The sequence below is a fragment of the Opisthorchis viverrini genome (genome assembly GCF_000715545.1).
Source record: "Opisthorchis viverrini unplaced genomic scaffold opera_v5_95, whole genome shotgun sequence".
Lineage (NCBI taxonomy): Eukaryota > Metazoa > Platyhelminthes > Trematoda > Opisthorchiida > Opisthorchiidae > Opisthorchis > Opisthorchis viverrini.
Genome location: NW_008751752.1, coordinates 1540063 through 1558735, shown reverse-complemented (window position 1 = coordinate 1558735; position 18673 = coordinate 1540063). Strand labels below are relative to the sequence as shown.

Sequence of the window (18673 nt, the reverse complement as noted above, 5' to 3'; positions counted from 1 at the left end):
TGAAAAGATGCGTTTTTCGGTACCTTTGCCTCCAAATGAACTCACACAAGTAGCTGTCCACTAAAGATCGATGTGTGCCGCATTGGCGTTTATTCTGTCAAAGAGATTCGATGGTTTGTGTATGAGCTCCAGTCGCTTGATCCACAAAGTTTTTGGTATGATCAACTGTCGGGCATTGCACCTCTACCTGTCATTTGGTGGCCATTGTTGCATAAACGTTGCTGATGAATCACTCCGTGGCTTTGCCTTAAACGTATTGCCGTCTCCTTGTCATGAACAAGAGTTGAAAGCGTCTGGAAGTTCATTTAAGGTTTTACTTCCGAACGGAGGAAATTTTCGCACAAAATGAGCCTAGACGCGGTGAGGAATTGTTTTCATCAAAAATAGATCAAAGTTGTGTGTGTGTACATTAAATTGGAGCTGGCAAAAGTGGCGAGGCTTAACTTTTCGCACATGCACTTTTTGCATTAGTGGCGGGGCTTATCTGGAAAAGATCCGCAATCTCTTTCTGGCATTTGACAATCGCTGTTTGTATGCAAAAGAAAAGTCGTCCAAGTAACTGGATGCTTGTTTTGACAATCAAGTCCCATAACTGTACCGAACCTCTTGATGTGATAAAATCTGGTTGGCAGGCTCTAAAGTCCTCTTTTTCACTTCCTTGGTTCCACTAATGATATCCTATGCACTGCGGAAATCTTGGTGTTTTCTTGGAGCTGCACGGTGGTTTGAATCTATCGTGGGCTTTCACCTGTGCTACATGTAACCAACACTGATCGATTAGTAATCATGGTGTCAACATTGTTGCCGTAGGGTCGCCTAAACATGACGCTGAAGACCTTCATGTTTGTCCGAAGCAAACAATGCAAGAATGACCTTCGTTCGACTGTCCGTTTGTTTGCCAACACAATGTTGGACGAACGTTCACGAGATAGTGGGTTCCTGCTCATCTAACCGTGTTTCTGTATGACCTTGAACTTTGTGATGAACGGATGAGGTAAACGACATTACTTAGGCAAGGGTGAGATTGACCTCTACTGTGCAGTTTGTTTTTAATGACAGGCTCGGCAATGTCTGGACGTGCTATGTACTTTTGTTGACAGCGCTCATTAGACCTTGTGACTGCATCTGGACCTAGTTTAACAACTGCTTTCTATGTATGAAACACACTCATTTCCATTTTTCATTATCAGTTGTCCTTGATGAAGACAAACGTCTGGCCAAGCGTCGCTTGATTGAAGCTAATCGCGCGAAAAAACGTGCCGAATCGGAAGGCATTACACATACATCCAATCAATCTGCCCTGCCTGTTCCGCTTGCGCCAAATCCACCTTGTCTGCAAAGGCATATAACCTCAGCGTCACTACCAGTTGGTCATTCAGCTCCAATCGCACTGGTAACTGCCGCTCACCAACCATTACCGTCCGCTCAGTCTGGTGTTCTCAACTTGGCCAGTCTGCCACCACAACTTTCACCCATGACTTCTCTGGTGGCACCCCAAGCCAATGGTTCGACCATGTTCTGGCGATCCTTTGTACCTTCAAGATCATCTGGACTCCCTTATTTGACCACCACTTCGAATGTGATAAACACCCAAGGACTTTCTTACCCACCTGTTTTGCAGCCATCTGCGCCATCCTTCTACAATCCAGAATCTCCATGTGACCCCATGGGGAATACCCTGACGATCCCGGTACCAACAACATCGGAAGTCAAACGTGCATGTTTGGACCCAGTCTCAAACTTGGCTTGTTCAGACGGCGACAACAGCGCCTCTCCTCCCGGTCAGAAATCGAGTTGTATTCCGATTGCGCTCAAGACGCATCAAAATCCTTCCGTCTCCTCGGGCCCGAACGACTGTCCGTGGACGCCGGAAGATCAACAAATGGTTGACTCGATTCGCAAGGCTTATCGAGCAATGCTGATGCCATCAGAAAAAACCCAAGTAGGTGATACCCTTTGAATTTTTCTTGTTTTCAGTACTGCTTTTGTCCTTCCTCCAACATGCCGATTCGTTGCACTAACTTCTTCCACTGTTTTGCTTTTCCGTTTAACTAGACTGATGCAGATGATGTCTCGGAAAAGCCGTTCCCCGAAGGAGCTGGTTCTGAACTTTGTCGTCTGATAGAGCCAATCATTGCTCGTCTGGTCACATTTGCCAAATTGATTCCTGGCTTCGGTTTGGTGAGTCTCAATTCCATTACCCCACTTTTAGTAACTAGCACGGTGACATCAGTAGACAGGTTGGATGAGGGATACAAGGTCTTCTTCTTGACCAATGTAGCGTATGGAATGACTTTCCTGTAGTTGTTGAAGACAAACGACGCATTGATCATATTCGTGTTTGAAACTCACATCGGTAGTAGCGTTACTGATGCGCGAACCACTGTTTGATGAGCTACCATTTGCGTATCGATTTGTTCGAGTATCAGTGAGTAAACTCGAATAGGACATGCCTGTAGATATCAGGTACCAGGACCACAATATTTCCCAATGTGCACACAGCTTTCCAGCTGTTCATGCTATCGACCCAAAACAGTTGAACTCCACCGGAACGTCTTGGGATGAGTATTTAGAAGTCAAATAAGGACTGGAGGAAAAATCGGTCCCCGAGGATTGAGTGCAGCGCCGTTAATTCTAGTTCTGTTCAAATTATGAACAGAAACGTTCATAGGTGTGACGATCAAGTATGGAGGTGACTCGAATCCACCACCTACGTTCCGAGTTATACTCAGGGACTTGATTGTCCCAAACGCACTTCATTTGTAAGATATCTGTTGTCTTCATTTTAATGGAAGACTGACACGCGGTTCATCGGTGTCAGAAGCAAGCAGAACAAGCAACCGAAAGAATGCGTTTATTGTTGACTCACCTTCTTTCATTCTTTTTTCACAATAATGGTTGTACGGCATCGGTAGTGAACAGAGACATTGTACTATCGATGACGACCCATCATGATACTGCTTGAAAAGACTGGGAGGAATAACGGTGGGAGAAAAGCAGAACAAAAACTAACATGGATCGCATCTAGCTAGGCAACCAGTGCTATCTCACCCTCTCAATAATCGCTAGGGTTGTTTAACAACTCTGTCCATCCGACTCTCATTTAAAACACATGAATCAGTTTGTGTGGGTGAATGCCTTCAATGCGGATTTATGGAGCGACATGATCGGCCAAAGTGCGATTCCGTGATGAATACGGATTTTAGTACGATGACCTCAGAAAAAGCAGAGTTCGCGGTGCCTGAACTCATCACGGTGACTCATCCCTACGCAACTGACATCATAAAATCGGAATTATTTGTCCACAGTAATCATTCATTGGATTGCCCGTGCTGTGTTCAGCATTTGCACACTATTTGGGGTAACAAACTGAAGGCGACTATCACAAACGAATGATGATGACCAGTGATTTACTTCTGAACTTCAGCACTCACGAACACATGAACGATTTACTGAAACCAGTTGCGCAAATAATCTTTTGCAATTCACGGTCTCATCGCATCTCGGTTGATGTTTGGAACCCATCATTCTTTTATCGTTTCGTTCGTTTTCTGCATTCACCCTGCCCTATCCTCTGTGATATGCTGTGATGGCCCATACATGCACGATTCGCGACTTTCAAAAGGAGCCATCCGCACTGATGGTCGTACATTTTAGTGTGTTTTCTTTCCACTGTACACGTGCATTCAGCTCCATACTTGGCTGTTTATAGTGTTGGAAATTTGCGAGACTAACGGATGACCTTAGCAGCATTGCGCGCGTCACAGCCGTTTGGTATCATTCACCCGTTCGTGAGCTGAAATTTGAACATGCTACAGTTAACATCAACCAGCGAATGTCTTCGGTCGTGAGGTGGCCTGAAACATTTGACCAGACGACTGTCGAATCAGACCAGTTCGAAGTTGGTTAGCGTTCATTTGAAGCTGATACAGGCGAACGTGTGCCGGGTGTGCATAGGTTTCAGCCACACACAAGCACACGCGCGTGGTGGTGCGCTCAGGTTGGCTGCGTCAGTCGGAAGCGACTTGGACAGCTGATCGATTCGAGCCGATCGATCAACCAGACGTGAACTTGAACAGCGTCACTAATGCAGGCGTTAGTCTTTTGGGGTCATTTAAGTTTATTGCTTCACATGCGGGCACGCGTCGACAGCTGTTAGCGCAGTCGATTGTAGGTGCTGCTTGCAGCGTAATAGTGATGGAGCGCGTCTCTAATCCGGCTGACATCAGGTGCTGCTGTGTCTAGTTGACCTGTCGTGATAAAACGGCAAACTATCCAAAGCGCATCAGTAACAAGACAAGAGCTTAGAAACACTGGCCTCCAAGACACTAACCGAACCCTGGATATCCCCAAACTTGCAGCAAAATTCACCGCTACACTCTCCTCCTCTCTCTAACACAAATCATTGATGAAACGTTAGCCCAGTTCAGCGAAAAAATCAACGAGCTTCCAACGAAATAATAAAAAAACGAGCCGTCATTCTTCAGCAGCCGCACTGTTTTAAAAATAGTGATTAGCCTTCGACTTGATGCGCAGCACTTTTCACCCTATACCTCAGGCATGCACATGTACGTGTTCATCGGGAGTCTTACTAATGTGCACACTGCGCCTGCCCGTAGGACGTGGTACAATTTTGCGTCGTTCAGTGTTGGTTAGACAAAGGCAAGCAGACACAGTGACCTCGATTGACACAGATTGTCGCGAGCTACCGGGTTTACGCACTACACTGCACACCAACACGATCATCTCCAGATCCCCTTGAATCAGACGCTTTTTATTTTACGCTGAGGGCGCAGTTTATCGGTCAACTTAGTACATGCATCTGACCTTTGGCACTGGCCTGTTGACCGAACTAGGCACGACAGCGAGCAGTGAAACTCAGTGCTTTTGGAGACATTCTCCAGGCCTCTGCTACGTGTAATATTTTCAGCTGCACCGCAATTCCCCGGGAGTACCTACAACTGAAAAGTGCTCTTCCAAAAACAACATCATTCCAGACAGCCAAATTGAGGATATTCCAGTACAATCGCGTTATGCTGAGAGAATTTGGTAGAACAGTCGCAAAACGGATCACATTCAGCCTAATTTTTGACGCAGATCAACGAGTGTTTCAGTTTTTTTATGAAGATCGATGCCTTATTGATTTAGATCAACGATGTTTCAGGTTTTTTTATAAGATCGATGCCTTATTGATTTCCGGGCTAAATTCAGCTTGGATAGTGTTAAAAATATTGAGCACACCATGTGGTGTATAATATGGAAATTTTTAAATTCAAAACAGCGTAGTGAATTGCGTTGTGTTTTGACCTTGAAAGTTTCCATTTCGATGACTTTTGCCTATCCACCGGCCCACAGCACTGGGAGTGCAGTAATCAAATTCCGTACAATCTACCAGTTTACTTTTATGTAACTTCTATGCTTATTCTCTGCCCATGAGTTGCGGAGAAAATGTTGAAGAGAAGTCTTCAAACAGGGGTGATGTCGACGGGAAAGGTACCGTACTAATGCATAAGCAGTCGTCTATCTGTGGCCTAGCTAGCATGGTAGTCAAAGACCTTTCCAGGGGCAGTCGAGATGCCGAGGTAGGGTTCAAACCACGGACCTCCCGATCAGTAGGTTCGCACCTTAATCGCGGACTTATCGGGTCCTGGAGAGTAAGTAGACGGCATGTGCTTCATCAGTACCATTCTTTCGAGGAAGTAAGCCAATCGCAACCGAAAAAGTGATGTTATCTGGTTTCTAAGATACAATTTTACTAGTTAGCCATTGACCTATACGAGTGTTGTGTAAGCACTCCTGTTACACCGTTCCGCCACACTGACGAGTTCTTTCCATCTGAAGTTAGCCAGTAATTTAGCACAAGGTCTTACGTCATATATCTCCATCACGAAGACAGTGGACCTTACCGTGATGGGGCGGTTTGTGTTCCTGCATAACCCACTGCCCCATACTGGGTGGTGTCTGTGCGGCACTCACAGAGTCCTTGATACCAGGTTGGTCAATGGTTAGAGGCCTGACCCTCCATGCTAGGGGTTAGAACATGCCTGGGGACTTGTTCTATAAAAATAGTAATTCGCTTGCATTTCCCGCCAAACAGCGCTGCCTTACAGTCAGGCTTTTGAACCAAAGGCTTTGGTCGAGGACCCTAATCGCTATCCTGTCTAAGTCTGGACGCCCGGGCAATATCTCAGCCCATGCACAACCGTAACACTTGCGTGTTTTCCAGGCTTTGGTCGAGGACCCTAATGGCTATCCTGTCTAAGTCTGGACGCCTATGCACAACCGTAACACTTGCGTGTTTTCCAATAGGAACCTCTTAAATAACCTTCAGAAGGTAGGCAATCAGTTTGGTATCTGGCACAACCTTCCTGCATCAGCTGCTTTCCAAGGACCAGTATACTCACGGAAAAGTAACACAAGTGGAGCTGTTGTGTCGTCCTTTGACCAGACGGGTGAGGAACAATCCCTACTCGTCGTGGACCGGCACGCTATGCTTTTTCCTCTACTCTCAGATTCCCTTTAGTTGAGATGGACAAACCTCACGTGGTTTCAGTTGAATAGAAAGAGGAAAATTCGGGATACTCAGTTAGATTTCTCCCACAAGTTGGTGAAGCAGAGTTTTAAGGTTGAAAAGAGTGTTGAATGATGTGCCACCTCTTGTATGGTATGTTTCACTTCAGTACTCCCCCCCAGGAAGAACTGAGTTTTGCGTTTGAAAGGGTCACTCGCCTATGCCAGCTGAGACAGCTACTGAGTTGAGTAATTTTACCAGCCTAGCGTTTGGTGGTGCGAGCAGTTTTGTTCAAAAGCTAACGGTTTTCGATTTATTTGGGACACCCTTTAGTTGAGATGGACAAACCTCACGTGGTTTCAGTTGAATAGAAAGAGGAAAATTCGGGATACTCAGTTAGATTTCTCCCACAAGTTGGTGAAGCAGAGTTTTAAGGTTGAAAAGAGTGTTGAATGATGTGCCACCTCTTGTATGGTATGTTTCACTTCAGTACTCCCCCCCAGGAAGAACTGAGTTTTGCGTTTGAAAGGGTCACTCGCCTATGCCAGCTGAGACAGCTACCGAGTTGAGTAATTTTACCAGCCTAGCGTTTGGTGGTAAGAGCTAACGGTTTTCGATTTATTTGGGACACGCATAGATGACCTTGTTTTGAACTTATCGGTTGAACGAGTGCGAGGTCAGATGAACTCGTCTCCAAATCTCAAATGTACCCGATTATTGTTTGTTACTACTCCCTCCCTCTTCCGATTATCCATATTCAGTTGGGTGCCGATGATCAAACTAGACTTTTGAGGGGCTGCTGTCTGGATGTGATCACGTTGCGTGCTGCCTATCTTCTCAGTCGGATTGCCCGCACCAACGGACTGTTGGATCAATATGCAGAAACAACATCTTCCACGCATTCATCGTCTAATTTGATTCCAAACACTGTCTATCCCCAGTTGGGTGTATCGGACGCCAAATGTGCTCAAATGATTCGCGCAGTTGCTTTCAAGCTGGCCCGATTGGGTATTGACCAGACAGAGGTTGCTCTTATGGCGGCCATACTTCTTATGTCTCCAGGTAAGTCTTATTTGATTTACTTCTTCTCTGTCTCCGTCCAGATTGATGCGGTCCATTCCACATGCTCATTCGACTGAGAAGATGACTAACTAATTTGGTTTTTCGGTCGTACACTCGGACTTTTCGTCTGTTAATGAATGAAGTTTATAGCAAAGTTACTAGGATTTCGCCTGATTACAGCCTTTCCGTCTTGCGACTGAATTGTAGCCCGTAAGCAGCACGCAGCGTCCCCTCGGAGAAAACGGTTTCGTGAGATCAAAACTTCTGATAAGGAATAAGCAATGAGGAGCCTCACTGTGACATGTGGGGCTTAAGTGGTTAGAGCGCGAATTTACTGACCGGAAGGTCCGTGGTTCGAAGCCGACCTCTGCCTCTTGAATTCCTTTGGCTAGGCTTGGTCAGTGTCCCAGCCATCGTGCTTCCTTCGAGTAGCATGGCAGCTAGGCGCCGGAAGGGTGTTACAGTTGAGAGATTTTCTTTCACTGTGACATGTGCTCGAAGCAGCTCAGCGGTCGGGGCACGAAGTTACTGACCGGATGAGCCGTAATTCGAGACCAACCCCGGTATATTGACTACTCCCGTTTAGGCTTGGGCAACCTCCCTCGTACTCACTTCGGGTCGCACGGTAGTCAGTAACACCGGAAAGTTGTTACACCGCAACGATTACTATTTTTATCATTCAAGATGCTCACGTGTTCCGATGACACCTAAGCAAAACCGCGTGGAATCACCTGGGCCAAGGAATAAAGTGCAAGTGGCCTGGCATAGTCCAACTACCCATGGCAATCAATGGAGGCAACGGATTCCGTCAAAGAGGATAATAACACGAGCCTGTTAGTCGACTGAATGCAAAATTTGTGAGTAGCTTGAGGCTCATTTCATCCCTGTGACGTGTGCATTCAGAAGTGTATTGGGCTATCGAGTTTGCATACCGGATATCCCCCCCTCTAAGGCACTTCTTCAGACCATTGGTGACCTGTATGAGGGCTCACGGTAGTGACGTTCTAACTTTGGTCCAAGTGATGAGAAGTGCGTTTGTTGTCGCCCATCGCCTGTATCACGTGTTCGGATTGATGGTGGAGTGGTCAGCACTGGACGGCTGTTCCAACTGGTGAGAAGTGCAAACCTTACCAAGCCCCGATAAACGCTGGCGGTCTCTCTGAGCACTTATGTTCATTCAATAAATCGGCGTTGACCACTCGGATACACAGTGACAAGGCTGTCTCTGGATTCAGTTAGTCGTCGAAGAGTACAGGTGAACCGGATTTCAGGGGCGAAGACACTAGACGACCGTCCCGTAGCAATTAAACCGAACATCCCGGAGAGGAAACCAGTGTGTTTCGTTATATAACTGGGGTACTCCACCTAGCGATCACACTTTGTCTCGCACAAAAACGGTGTGCAGGGATCGCTTTGTCATACACGAATAGCACCTACGCATAAACTCTATCCTGACGACAGTATTTTTGGCAACCTGTCCGTTGCATCTCCTGTTTCTCACAGTCTTGTTTATTCGATTCTGTCTTGTTTTTCCCATTCCCTTCTCGCCCTGACGGCCTCCGAGTGCTCAAAAGGTCAGACAGACAAGGCTTTTCCGTGTGCACTTTTCGCGTTACCTCACCGGCCAGACACCCATTCTGTCGTGTCCTCACAATCGAGTTTATCTTTGTTGTCGTGTCTGTATCGACAAGGGGGAGAGCGCCAGTGTCTGACAGAAGCTTCGTGTGAGCAGAGCTCAGCTGCTCAAATGCCGGGATGAGGTCGCTGCTTGTCGCTTCACCTCACGTGTCTAACCAAGCCTTGGGCCACGTGCATAGCAGACTTTTGTCTCCCACCCTATCACCATCACCAAGACTTAGGCATGACTCAGACGGAATACGCGCTCCTGTGTCACGTACACACATGCCGCTTACCAGGGCAGCTGTTCTCTCACACCATAACGTCCTGGTGTTTCGTTCGTGGCGCGCCCAACCCACACATGCATGCACGCAAGTCTTACGGTCACCAACAGGCCAGATAAAGAGCTTGATTACATTGATTGGGTGATGTTTCTGCTGCTGTTTTCCTCCTTTCTTTTCGTCGCATGTAAACTGGACTGGGCAAGCCTCCTGAACATATCAACAACAACAACAACAGCTGTCTTGTTTGGCTTTGTTTACTTTCACAGCAATAGGCTGGTGGCCTCCAGCTAAGTACAGACTTCATCCGACGTGTAACAAAACACGAAACTTGCCATCTGTCTGGTGTTTACATAACACTAACGTACTCCTTTACTATTGATCCCAAATAGTCATTGAGATTTCCCACATTATAGTAGACAGGTAGTCAGGTCAATGAAATACATTTTGTTGATTTTTCAAACATCGCATTCCTTCTCTCTACAGATCGATGCGGACTTGTCGATAGCAACACTGTGGAACATACGCAAGATATCCTTCTTGAAACTTTCAATCGCTACGTGAATTGGAGCCGCAAGTTGGCCACTCGAAGTCCAGCTACGCGTACCACGGCAACTTCGCTCCAATATTGGCCTCGCATCTTCATGGCACTTACAGAGCTTCGTTCCATCACTCTGTGTAACCAAGGTTTGTTCGTTGAGAAATCATTCACTGCCAATATCGACGAGTTACCCTGGTACTTTCATGACTTGTTCCGTGGGTGCCAGTCGGAAAGAGAAGTTGAGGAAATCAGGTCCAGTGACGCGATCGAACTATCCTCGTCCGTCGGTCACCACAGCCCTCATCAACTAGCGCCGTAGGAATCGTCTCTTTTTTCGCCCCTTCCTCTCAATCCCCGGGAATATATCAAAGCAAAATCTGTGAGAGAGCAAACTCCAAGGGATAGTCAATATGGAAGTTCAGTTGTTATTTCTTTCTGATTGTCATCAAAACAAAACAAAAAGTCGACTCTTTTCGACGCCCGGCTATCGTTTATACCTTGTTGCTTATCTTCGTTTTCTCACGTTCCCTGTCCACACGACCGTTTTGCTCATTGCTTTGGAACAATTGGATTTGTAGATTTTTCTCACATTGTGTTTCTACCCTGTTCTTCTCGCTCAAGTCGTTTTTAAACACCGAACTTTTGGTCGCATGAACTTTGGGGAAGATCACGACACCATCATCTCTCTGTGCGCGTTTTTTTCTGAATCTTATCACACTCCACCCTCTTGAACTCACCCGCCCAGCCACCACACTATGCCATCTGGGTTTCCTCATGGTTGTCATGACGACCGTACTGCTCGCCGGTCGTGTCCACTTTTTTGTATCATCACTAATATAGTGCTGACTTTGTCCGTTCGAAGATAGCTGCCTTAGTAGCAACAGTAGACGAGAGATATAGCATAAACCACCGAGAACGGCTTGTTTCTGGGTGTGTGCGCGCGCTCGTTTGGTCTACCTGATTTGTTTTGTGTCACACTGTGTTCTTGCTCCTATTATCTCCTTTTTTCTCTCTATCTCAGGTTTTTCGGAAAAATGCACATCGCACATACTCAGAATCGAACTCTTCTCATTTACTCCAACCTGGGCTGTTTTTGTGCGTATCGCTTAGATCAGACCTTGACTGCAACCAATAGGACGCGTTGGCCGGACTGTTGAAATCGATGGAAAAAAATCGATCAATTATACGGCGAGATGCCCCATTGGACTGTTTGCCTTGCTTATGAATCAATGCTAAATTTACGTTAAACGTATAATGGAAACGTAGTCAGAGCCCCAAACTTTGAGCCAGTGAGGCACAAATGAAGTATCACATGATTTCGAAATGAACAGGACGTTGATACACTCGGGGCAATATTTAAAATTTGTCATTGTGATGAGAAGGTAGCATTGAGGGGCTGCTTACAAAAAATAGTTTGTGGATAGGCGTGATGCGTTATTAATAGGATTGCTGAAACCTTGTGAGTAGTGCGTTGCGTCTGAAACAGTGTATCACGACATCTCGAATATCGTACCAACTGAAATATGAGGCGGTGTGCTGTGGCACATTCATTTGCTTAAGATGAGTCTCCTGTCAAAACCAAATTGGTATGCAATGTATTTCGCTAGTTTGTGGATAATTTACACCCGTACCCTACACACTACGTCCGTACGCTACCTGGAATAGGTGATTTCCCAACATTCAAGACCTTCGTGAGAAAAATGATTTAGCGAAAATTCCTTCTTTGGTTGTTTGAAGAAATAGTCATACCCCAATGGGGAAGTGCGAAACTAGGCTAATAGCCAGATACAAGGCGGAGAACCGTTCAAAGATTTGCGAATTCAGGTCCACTGATTATGAAATTTGATGGTACCTGGTACAGTCACGAAAAGATAGGGAAAAACCTGTACACTAGTTGACTGGACTTGGTATAAGTGCAGATAACTTCCAACCGGCTTGTTGTCGGGCTTCCCTTGAACCTGCTCATGAAAAAATGGTCAATTCGATGATCGGAAAAACTTGTGAGAGTCATTCGTGAAATATTCATGAATGCATCAAAGAAACCAAACCGTAGCAAGAGGCTATGAATACAAGCATGGGTCTGTAAAATGAGCACCGTAACGGTTGCTAGCACAGTTTGTATCTTAGATACCAGCCAACTATCAGCTAGGTCACGCTCTGCATTACGCAACGCCCTGTACGAGACAGCAACAAAACATTACTCAGTTCTGTTAAGACAAACTCTGTGCAGTCGTTCGACGCCGCAAAACAGTTCACCAACTGTATCCAGAAGGTCCATCCCAGCTTGGGTCCCCACGTGAGCCGTGCGGCACTAGTCCCCGACCACAGGCCGTCTGATCAGGGTCGACAAATAGGATCGAAAAACACTCATATATTCACTCATATTTTCTTGCGTTAGGTCTGTAGGGCAAAAGGACACGGAGTGGCTTCAAACGGAAATTAATCAATACTTCTTTCTGAGACGAGTCAGAAGATTAATTTATTTCTATAATACGTGAGAACATGAGTAGTATGTGGGATACTTACCATAGTTCGTGTGTGGTAACACCTGTCCGTCATTTTCTCAGTTCGCCTCTTTGCCAACTCTCGTGCAAGTGAAGAGTCCCACTGAGTTTTCTAACCATTAGCCACTGTATCACCCATTCGTATGTAGTTGTAGTGGTGCCCTTAATAGTAAAATTGACAGAAGGCATAAGACACGAATCTAAGGGAATTTTCCCCACCAAATATGTGTACTACTTTATGATACGGACGGACATTAACTTGGTTTCAGCCGATAAAGCGTTCGGTCTATGGATTCCGAAACTTTTGGATATAACCAATGTTAATTCCGTGGCGTAATTATTTGTTACTCTATTCCTCAGGCTAATTCATCACCCTTCCGTGACTGCTCAAGTTTCAAGACTGAACCGTTCTATTTTATACAAAGTTGACTCCACCTCAACCGGTTTTCCATAGACGATTTGCTTACATTTATTTCTGGGCTTGGTGTTGAAATTTTGTCCCACTTTGAACTGAACAACATTTTTCCCGTTTATTTTGTCCGATAGCACACTGCCCTTCGTGTGCGATCCTGTGTTTCCAGCTGCCCAAGGTTCACTCTAGCCATAAGCCTTTCTTTAATTCTCCTCACGATTTACTGTTAATTTCCTATAGAATCACGGTCTACCTATCTGTACTGTCTGCCCAAGTCCAATTCAATATATTGTTCACTGCCCACTTGCGACTACTGAACAAACGCAGGTGAAGTTCGTAGAATTCGGTTTCGCCGCAATTATTACTGACCGTCCGTTGGTGAATTGGACTACACGTTACCTGTCAGATAGGACACCTAGATCGTGCGTTTAGGCTAACTAACCAATTCCTTGCTTTGAGATCACGGTCTTAGCACAACCAATGTTGGCGTTAACTCTTCATTCCCGTTCATGACGAAATCCCATTGGCCAAAGAGACTGACACTTATTGATCAATACATGGTGATATTCGCTCACAAAGAATTCAGCGTAATCCTGCGATAACAATGGGTGTACTGACGAGGATAGGTTATATGAGACCAGTCAAAGGATATACTCCCTATTTGGAGCGGATCATAACTTTTCTAAGTGAGACTACTCACAGGTGTTCCAAGCAGGCTTTTCTCGTATCATACATGTACTCACGCCTGATTTATTTTTAACCCATCACAACCTTAAACAACTGGTCATCGCGGTATTCACTGCTTCAGAATACGGAGTTGTGCCACCTTGTTGCGTTATTTTTCGAACGGTTCGAAAAACTTTTGTTGCATCGCGTGTCTCCTTCATTCCGGTTAGAGAGGAAAATTATGGCTAGGTTGAAAAGGAAGCGCTACCTGATATTTTCACTGTGAAGATATTCCTCAGAATGTTACGTGGTAAACATTTTATGTTTCACCTAGACCACAACTCATTGTTAGCTATCGCCGGCCACTCACCTCCCTGATTTAGCTAGTGTATTCCTGGGTTAGAATTCTGGCTTAACATACAAACCAGCGTCAACTTTTGGCCACGCCAATGCACGATCGCGTCAACAAGGGACTGCGCCTACCTGATGAGCCCCATAAGGGCGAGACCAGTCATGGGCTGTCGTAGAGTTTTCAGCAACGGGCGAGACCGGTCATGGGTTATCGTAGAGTTTTCAGCAACCTTGTGAGCAGTTTCCTTTATGAAATACCAGCTACATCAGTTTTTGCCCCTAATCAATCCACTATCTTTTAATGGTGATTTAGTCTTGTAATTCAAGCCATTCCATAATGAAAAGCCGGGAATCATTATACTATAGTTTTATCCCTATTGGGAATGAGGACCTGACGAAAATCCAGTAGAGAGCTCCGAACTTTTGGCTTTCAGCTGGTAATTTGAACGTCCGAGCAAGAGCAAATGACCCGCAGCGCGACTGGACTGGACAGAGCACTGATTCTCGGATTTCCAGCATAGACTGACGAAGTCTCCATCAAAATTCCAAAATCTTCTCACATTATCAATGTGCAACATGTTCCTGTCAGCTCTCAACCAATCGCTAAAGAAAGCACGCACGAGGCTCTGCTGTCTGAGATTAGCAAATGTCCCTGAAGTCTCTAAATTGGATTATTAATGGAAAGTCAATGGTTTGAAAAAAAAACAATCCTCTCATATCTGACCAAAAACCTCACAACCACTAGCACACTACTCATGAGGCAACTGAAACCCTTCTACAGCCCACGACCGGTTTTAACATTCTTGGAGTTCATCAGGTAGGCCCAGTTTCTGAGTGCCCATCAATCCTGTGTTCTACTTCAACCAAAATTGGACAAATTTTAACAAATACCCTAGACGGCGTACGAATTTGGCTTTGACGGGGACTCTACTGAATCCAGCTGAATCTCTCGTTTATGGTAGTCTGCTTCAACTGAATGTGCTGCACCAGATCACCTCACGTTTCAGTTAGTACGATATTCGGGACATCGCAATGCATCGTTGTCTAGACGTAACACACTACTCATAAGTTTACCGAAAAGCCTTCGATAGCCGACGACCAGCGAACCGTCATAAACGAGAAATACAGTTGGATTCATTTGAGTCGCTTAACCAGTACTCCGACACCCTCAATTCAATTCAATTTGTCAGCTATGAACCGTGTGCCGTAGGAACATTGGTTCCAGCTGCTACAGTTTCGATCACAGAGGTGTGAGACATACAACCAAGCCTCGGAGGCGAAGGCATGTCCAGTTTGTTCGAAAATTGGGTAGCTACGCATTGAAGGCGATAGCTTCAATGCACGAGCACCACTGACTGTGCGATTGGGCCATTTCCGCCAATGTCATTAACCACTGGTTATTTGAGTTCCGGGGTCCCCATCCAGGGAGGCGGTAGTGGCCCACGCGACGAAGTTTATTGGTTAGTGCTTTCGTACTTCGTTGCCAGGTCATACACTCTCCACCTGTCGGTCGCTTCCACTCAGCACAGGGCTAGGAAAAAAGAGCTCCGCGGGGCAGATGGTCTTCTGGCACGCGGAGTACACGTCCTAACCAGCGCAGCCTATGAAGCGTGAGTAATTTTATCTATCTATCTTCTTCCTAAGATCAAAGCTATGTTTGCTGAAGTAGAACAGAAAAATGACCATCCGATTAGGGACGTGAATGTTCGAAATGCTGAGAAGGAGTCATTCCATCGTTTTCATCCATCCACTTTTCTGGGAAGATTCCACACCGGATATATTACAAAATAAAAAATGCCTATCCTGCAGTTTGATAAAATGTTTCTTTCTAATCCATTTTCAGCTTCATCTTACTTATCTGTTTCAAGTTGTGTTTCAAAATAGATATATTCCCGTTTGCTTCGATATAGGTCACCGCAGGATGTTGGAGATGGAGAGACTACGATATAAAGTCTGGTACTACAACTGTCCTGCTGCCTGCTGTGAACTTCTTTATTGGAAAGCACATACTCTAACTTTGGCAAAACGCTTCTCAAATTGAACTTTAATCCTGGCTATGTGCAATTTTTGATGGTAAAATGCTGAGTATGGTGATCTGGGAGATCCCAACTTGAAAGTCGAGTCGTCTACCGGTTAATCAAAGTGCAACCCCGACTGCGGTTCTGCCGCTATTTTAGCGTGTACATTATTGATCTTTTTCAAACAAAAAATCAATGGTTAGATGCGTAGTAAAAGCGCTGCAGGCCACTCGCACTGCTATGCGATACGCTAATGTTGACATCGTTCAATTTGGTCACACCCGTCTACACCTGAGGCAGCTGATGCAGTTTGCTCGATTTGCGAACGATCGGACTACGCCCAGACCCGTTATGCGGCGCTCCGAAGCGGCATAACATTGGGACACCCATATCACCTTTGCTTGATGGTTTTATCCTGGTAGATGAGGCTAATAATAGGAGGTAACGGACTGTAACGCTTGATGACTTGTTTGTCCAACACGAATAGGTTTTCTACTCCCTGTTTCAAAAAAAAGTTCGGCGAATGTTCTGTCTATGTGGCTGATGCGCTTCCTTTTCCCAGTAACTCTAGGTTGAGTGATCGAACTTTTCCGTAGATCTTCAAACCGTTTTTCCGGTGCGGAGATAATAGTCCCTAAGATTGGATGTAAGCGTAGCGAACTAGGGACTTATCAGCGTGTTCGGATAAATTAACAAGCAAAGTAACCAATACAAAATCACAATAGGAAAGGAATGAGTAGTCAAATGGGGACTCACGAATGTGTAGATCCAATAGTCCACTACACCGATCCAAATGCAGTAATTGGCTGTGAAAGGAAATATTCACTCGTCGAAAGTTCCCACAGATGGTTCCGCGTGAGTGATATATTCCACGGTAGGAAAATTATTTACGGCTAAAAATGTCACAGGGATTTATTGTGACGTTCAACAGTTGACACAAACACAGAGATTTGGTCCCACTGGTTCAGCGGAGCGTAAATACACTCGTTCAGCAAGAAGTCAGCAGGTCGCACCGAAAAATTGTGTATTCGTAACATTAAAACAAGCGTCATGATACAATGTGAACAACAGTTACAAAGTGTGGTTCAAATTCAGGAAGAATGGTAAATATGACAATGGATTACAGACACTACAAGACGGACACAACACCAAGGTTAATCGCCAGCTGTTCCTATCGGTATCGAATAGGCCACTGAAAAGTAATTATAGGTTTCCAACGGGGCATGACCAGAACCTTGATCTATAAGTTCAATTCGAACTCCAGCTGGATGGTTTTAAATGACCAGGCACTGGCGCAATTCTTATGGATAAGAAAAGTGACCTTGTAACTTAACTGATATGCCCATGAATCAGCTACACCATTTCCTCAACTAAGAGCGCCACAACCACCTAGCAAACAACTCATAAGTTTAATGACCAACTTTTGTCGACTTAGGACTCCAGTTACGTGTCCGTGTTTATAACTGTGTTGATGTTTCGTTTCATTTTAACTGGCGATCATTTTTGGAAGCGGGAAGCGATTATCCGGAGAAAGTAATGGTCCCAGGCCAACCTTTGGGACAGCTGGCCTTCCAAGAATATATGGGGTACCCAGATAGTCTTTTTTGTCTGTCTCAGCCAGTATTTAGGATTCCGTTATCCCGGACTGGTCAGTTGTGAATTCAGTGAGTTTGTCCGTGGAACGAGAAGCCAGGTTTCATGACTAGGATACCCGTGTTTCACGCCGGTAATGTGTTATCGCGTGTGACACGCCAATAAAAATGCTTTCTTCGGTTAGAACCCCAGCCGTTCTCCCTCCTTATTGACCTTTTCCTCAAAAAAAAAACTATTCTACTCCTTCTTGCTTGTGAATCACTAGACATAGTCATATCCAGCACACTGTTCAGAATCAGAGCAAGATGATACTTTGAGGGGCTGATTCAAACTATCAAGGACATAAACACGGGACTGAAGCAGACTTCAGATGAACTGATCAAGCCTTTTCAGCCAGCTCTCCCTACTCAGCAACTAAGATCCAGTGAAGGGACCTCTTCGAAGATAGCTGAAAGGAGCATTGGCTACTGATTCGAATACTGAAGTGAATGGGCAATCCTATCAGCAAAATGCAACACCAACGTCAAGAGACGCCCGCGTAACTGTCTGAGTCTGGGAACCGCAGCACTACTCTTAAATTCAAACTATTTATCCCAGAGAGAAAGTGGTCCTGACAGAATAGAAGCGAAGTGGAGGAATATGTAAGGAACCATGTGGACTATAGTACAAGAATATCTGTCTTCTGTAGACAATTTGTTGACGAGTGATCGGTTGAGTGATGGAATCTACTAATCCAAATTTACTAGGTGAGCATAGATAGTCCGGTAGATTTGAAATTAGACGCGCGACAACTTTAATGACAATTTCGACGTCTGCATCGGGCGGTGTGTCTTTCTTGCCACGTATCAAAATTTGTGAACCTGCTTCAATGATTGGAGACAAACACATGTGGTTTTGACCAACGTTGTATCCTTGTATTCGTTCAGTTTTTCCACCTACTGTGATGGATTTTCACCAATAAACGGTCCAGAATCTGACAGACCCAACAGATCAACCAAAATGTTCACTAATAGCAAACATGACATCACAGAGTAAGCTCTCTCATGGTGACGCTTTGATTAGTGGCTACTCTCCACAACAGGGCTTAACGTTCACCATCATCATCATCATCATCATC

General features: G+C 45.2%; 1 protein-coding gene across 1 annotated transcript; it reads left to right on the top strand.

The window, feature by feature from the left end:
- Nucleotides 1-1192: 1192 nt before the first annotated feature.
- Nucleotides 1193-10328, top strand: T265_13732 (hypothetical protein; the record flags this gene model as incomplete). The annotated part of the gene is made up of 4 exons (XM_009170205.1): nucleotides 1193-1942; nucleotides 2056-2181; nucleotides 7273-7573; nucleotides 9958-10328. Coding segments are annotated over 4 exons (1548 nt in total), but the record flags the coding sequence as incomplete, so codon positions are not given.
- Nucleotides 10329-18673: the final 8345 nt, after the last annotated feature.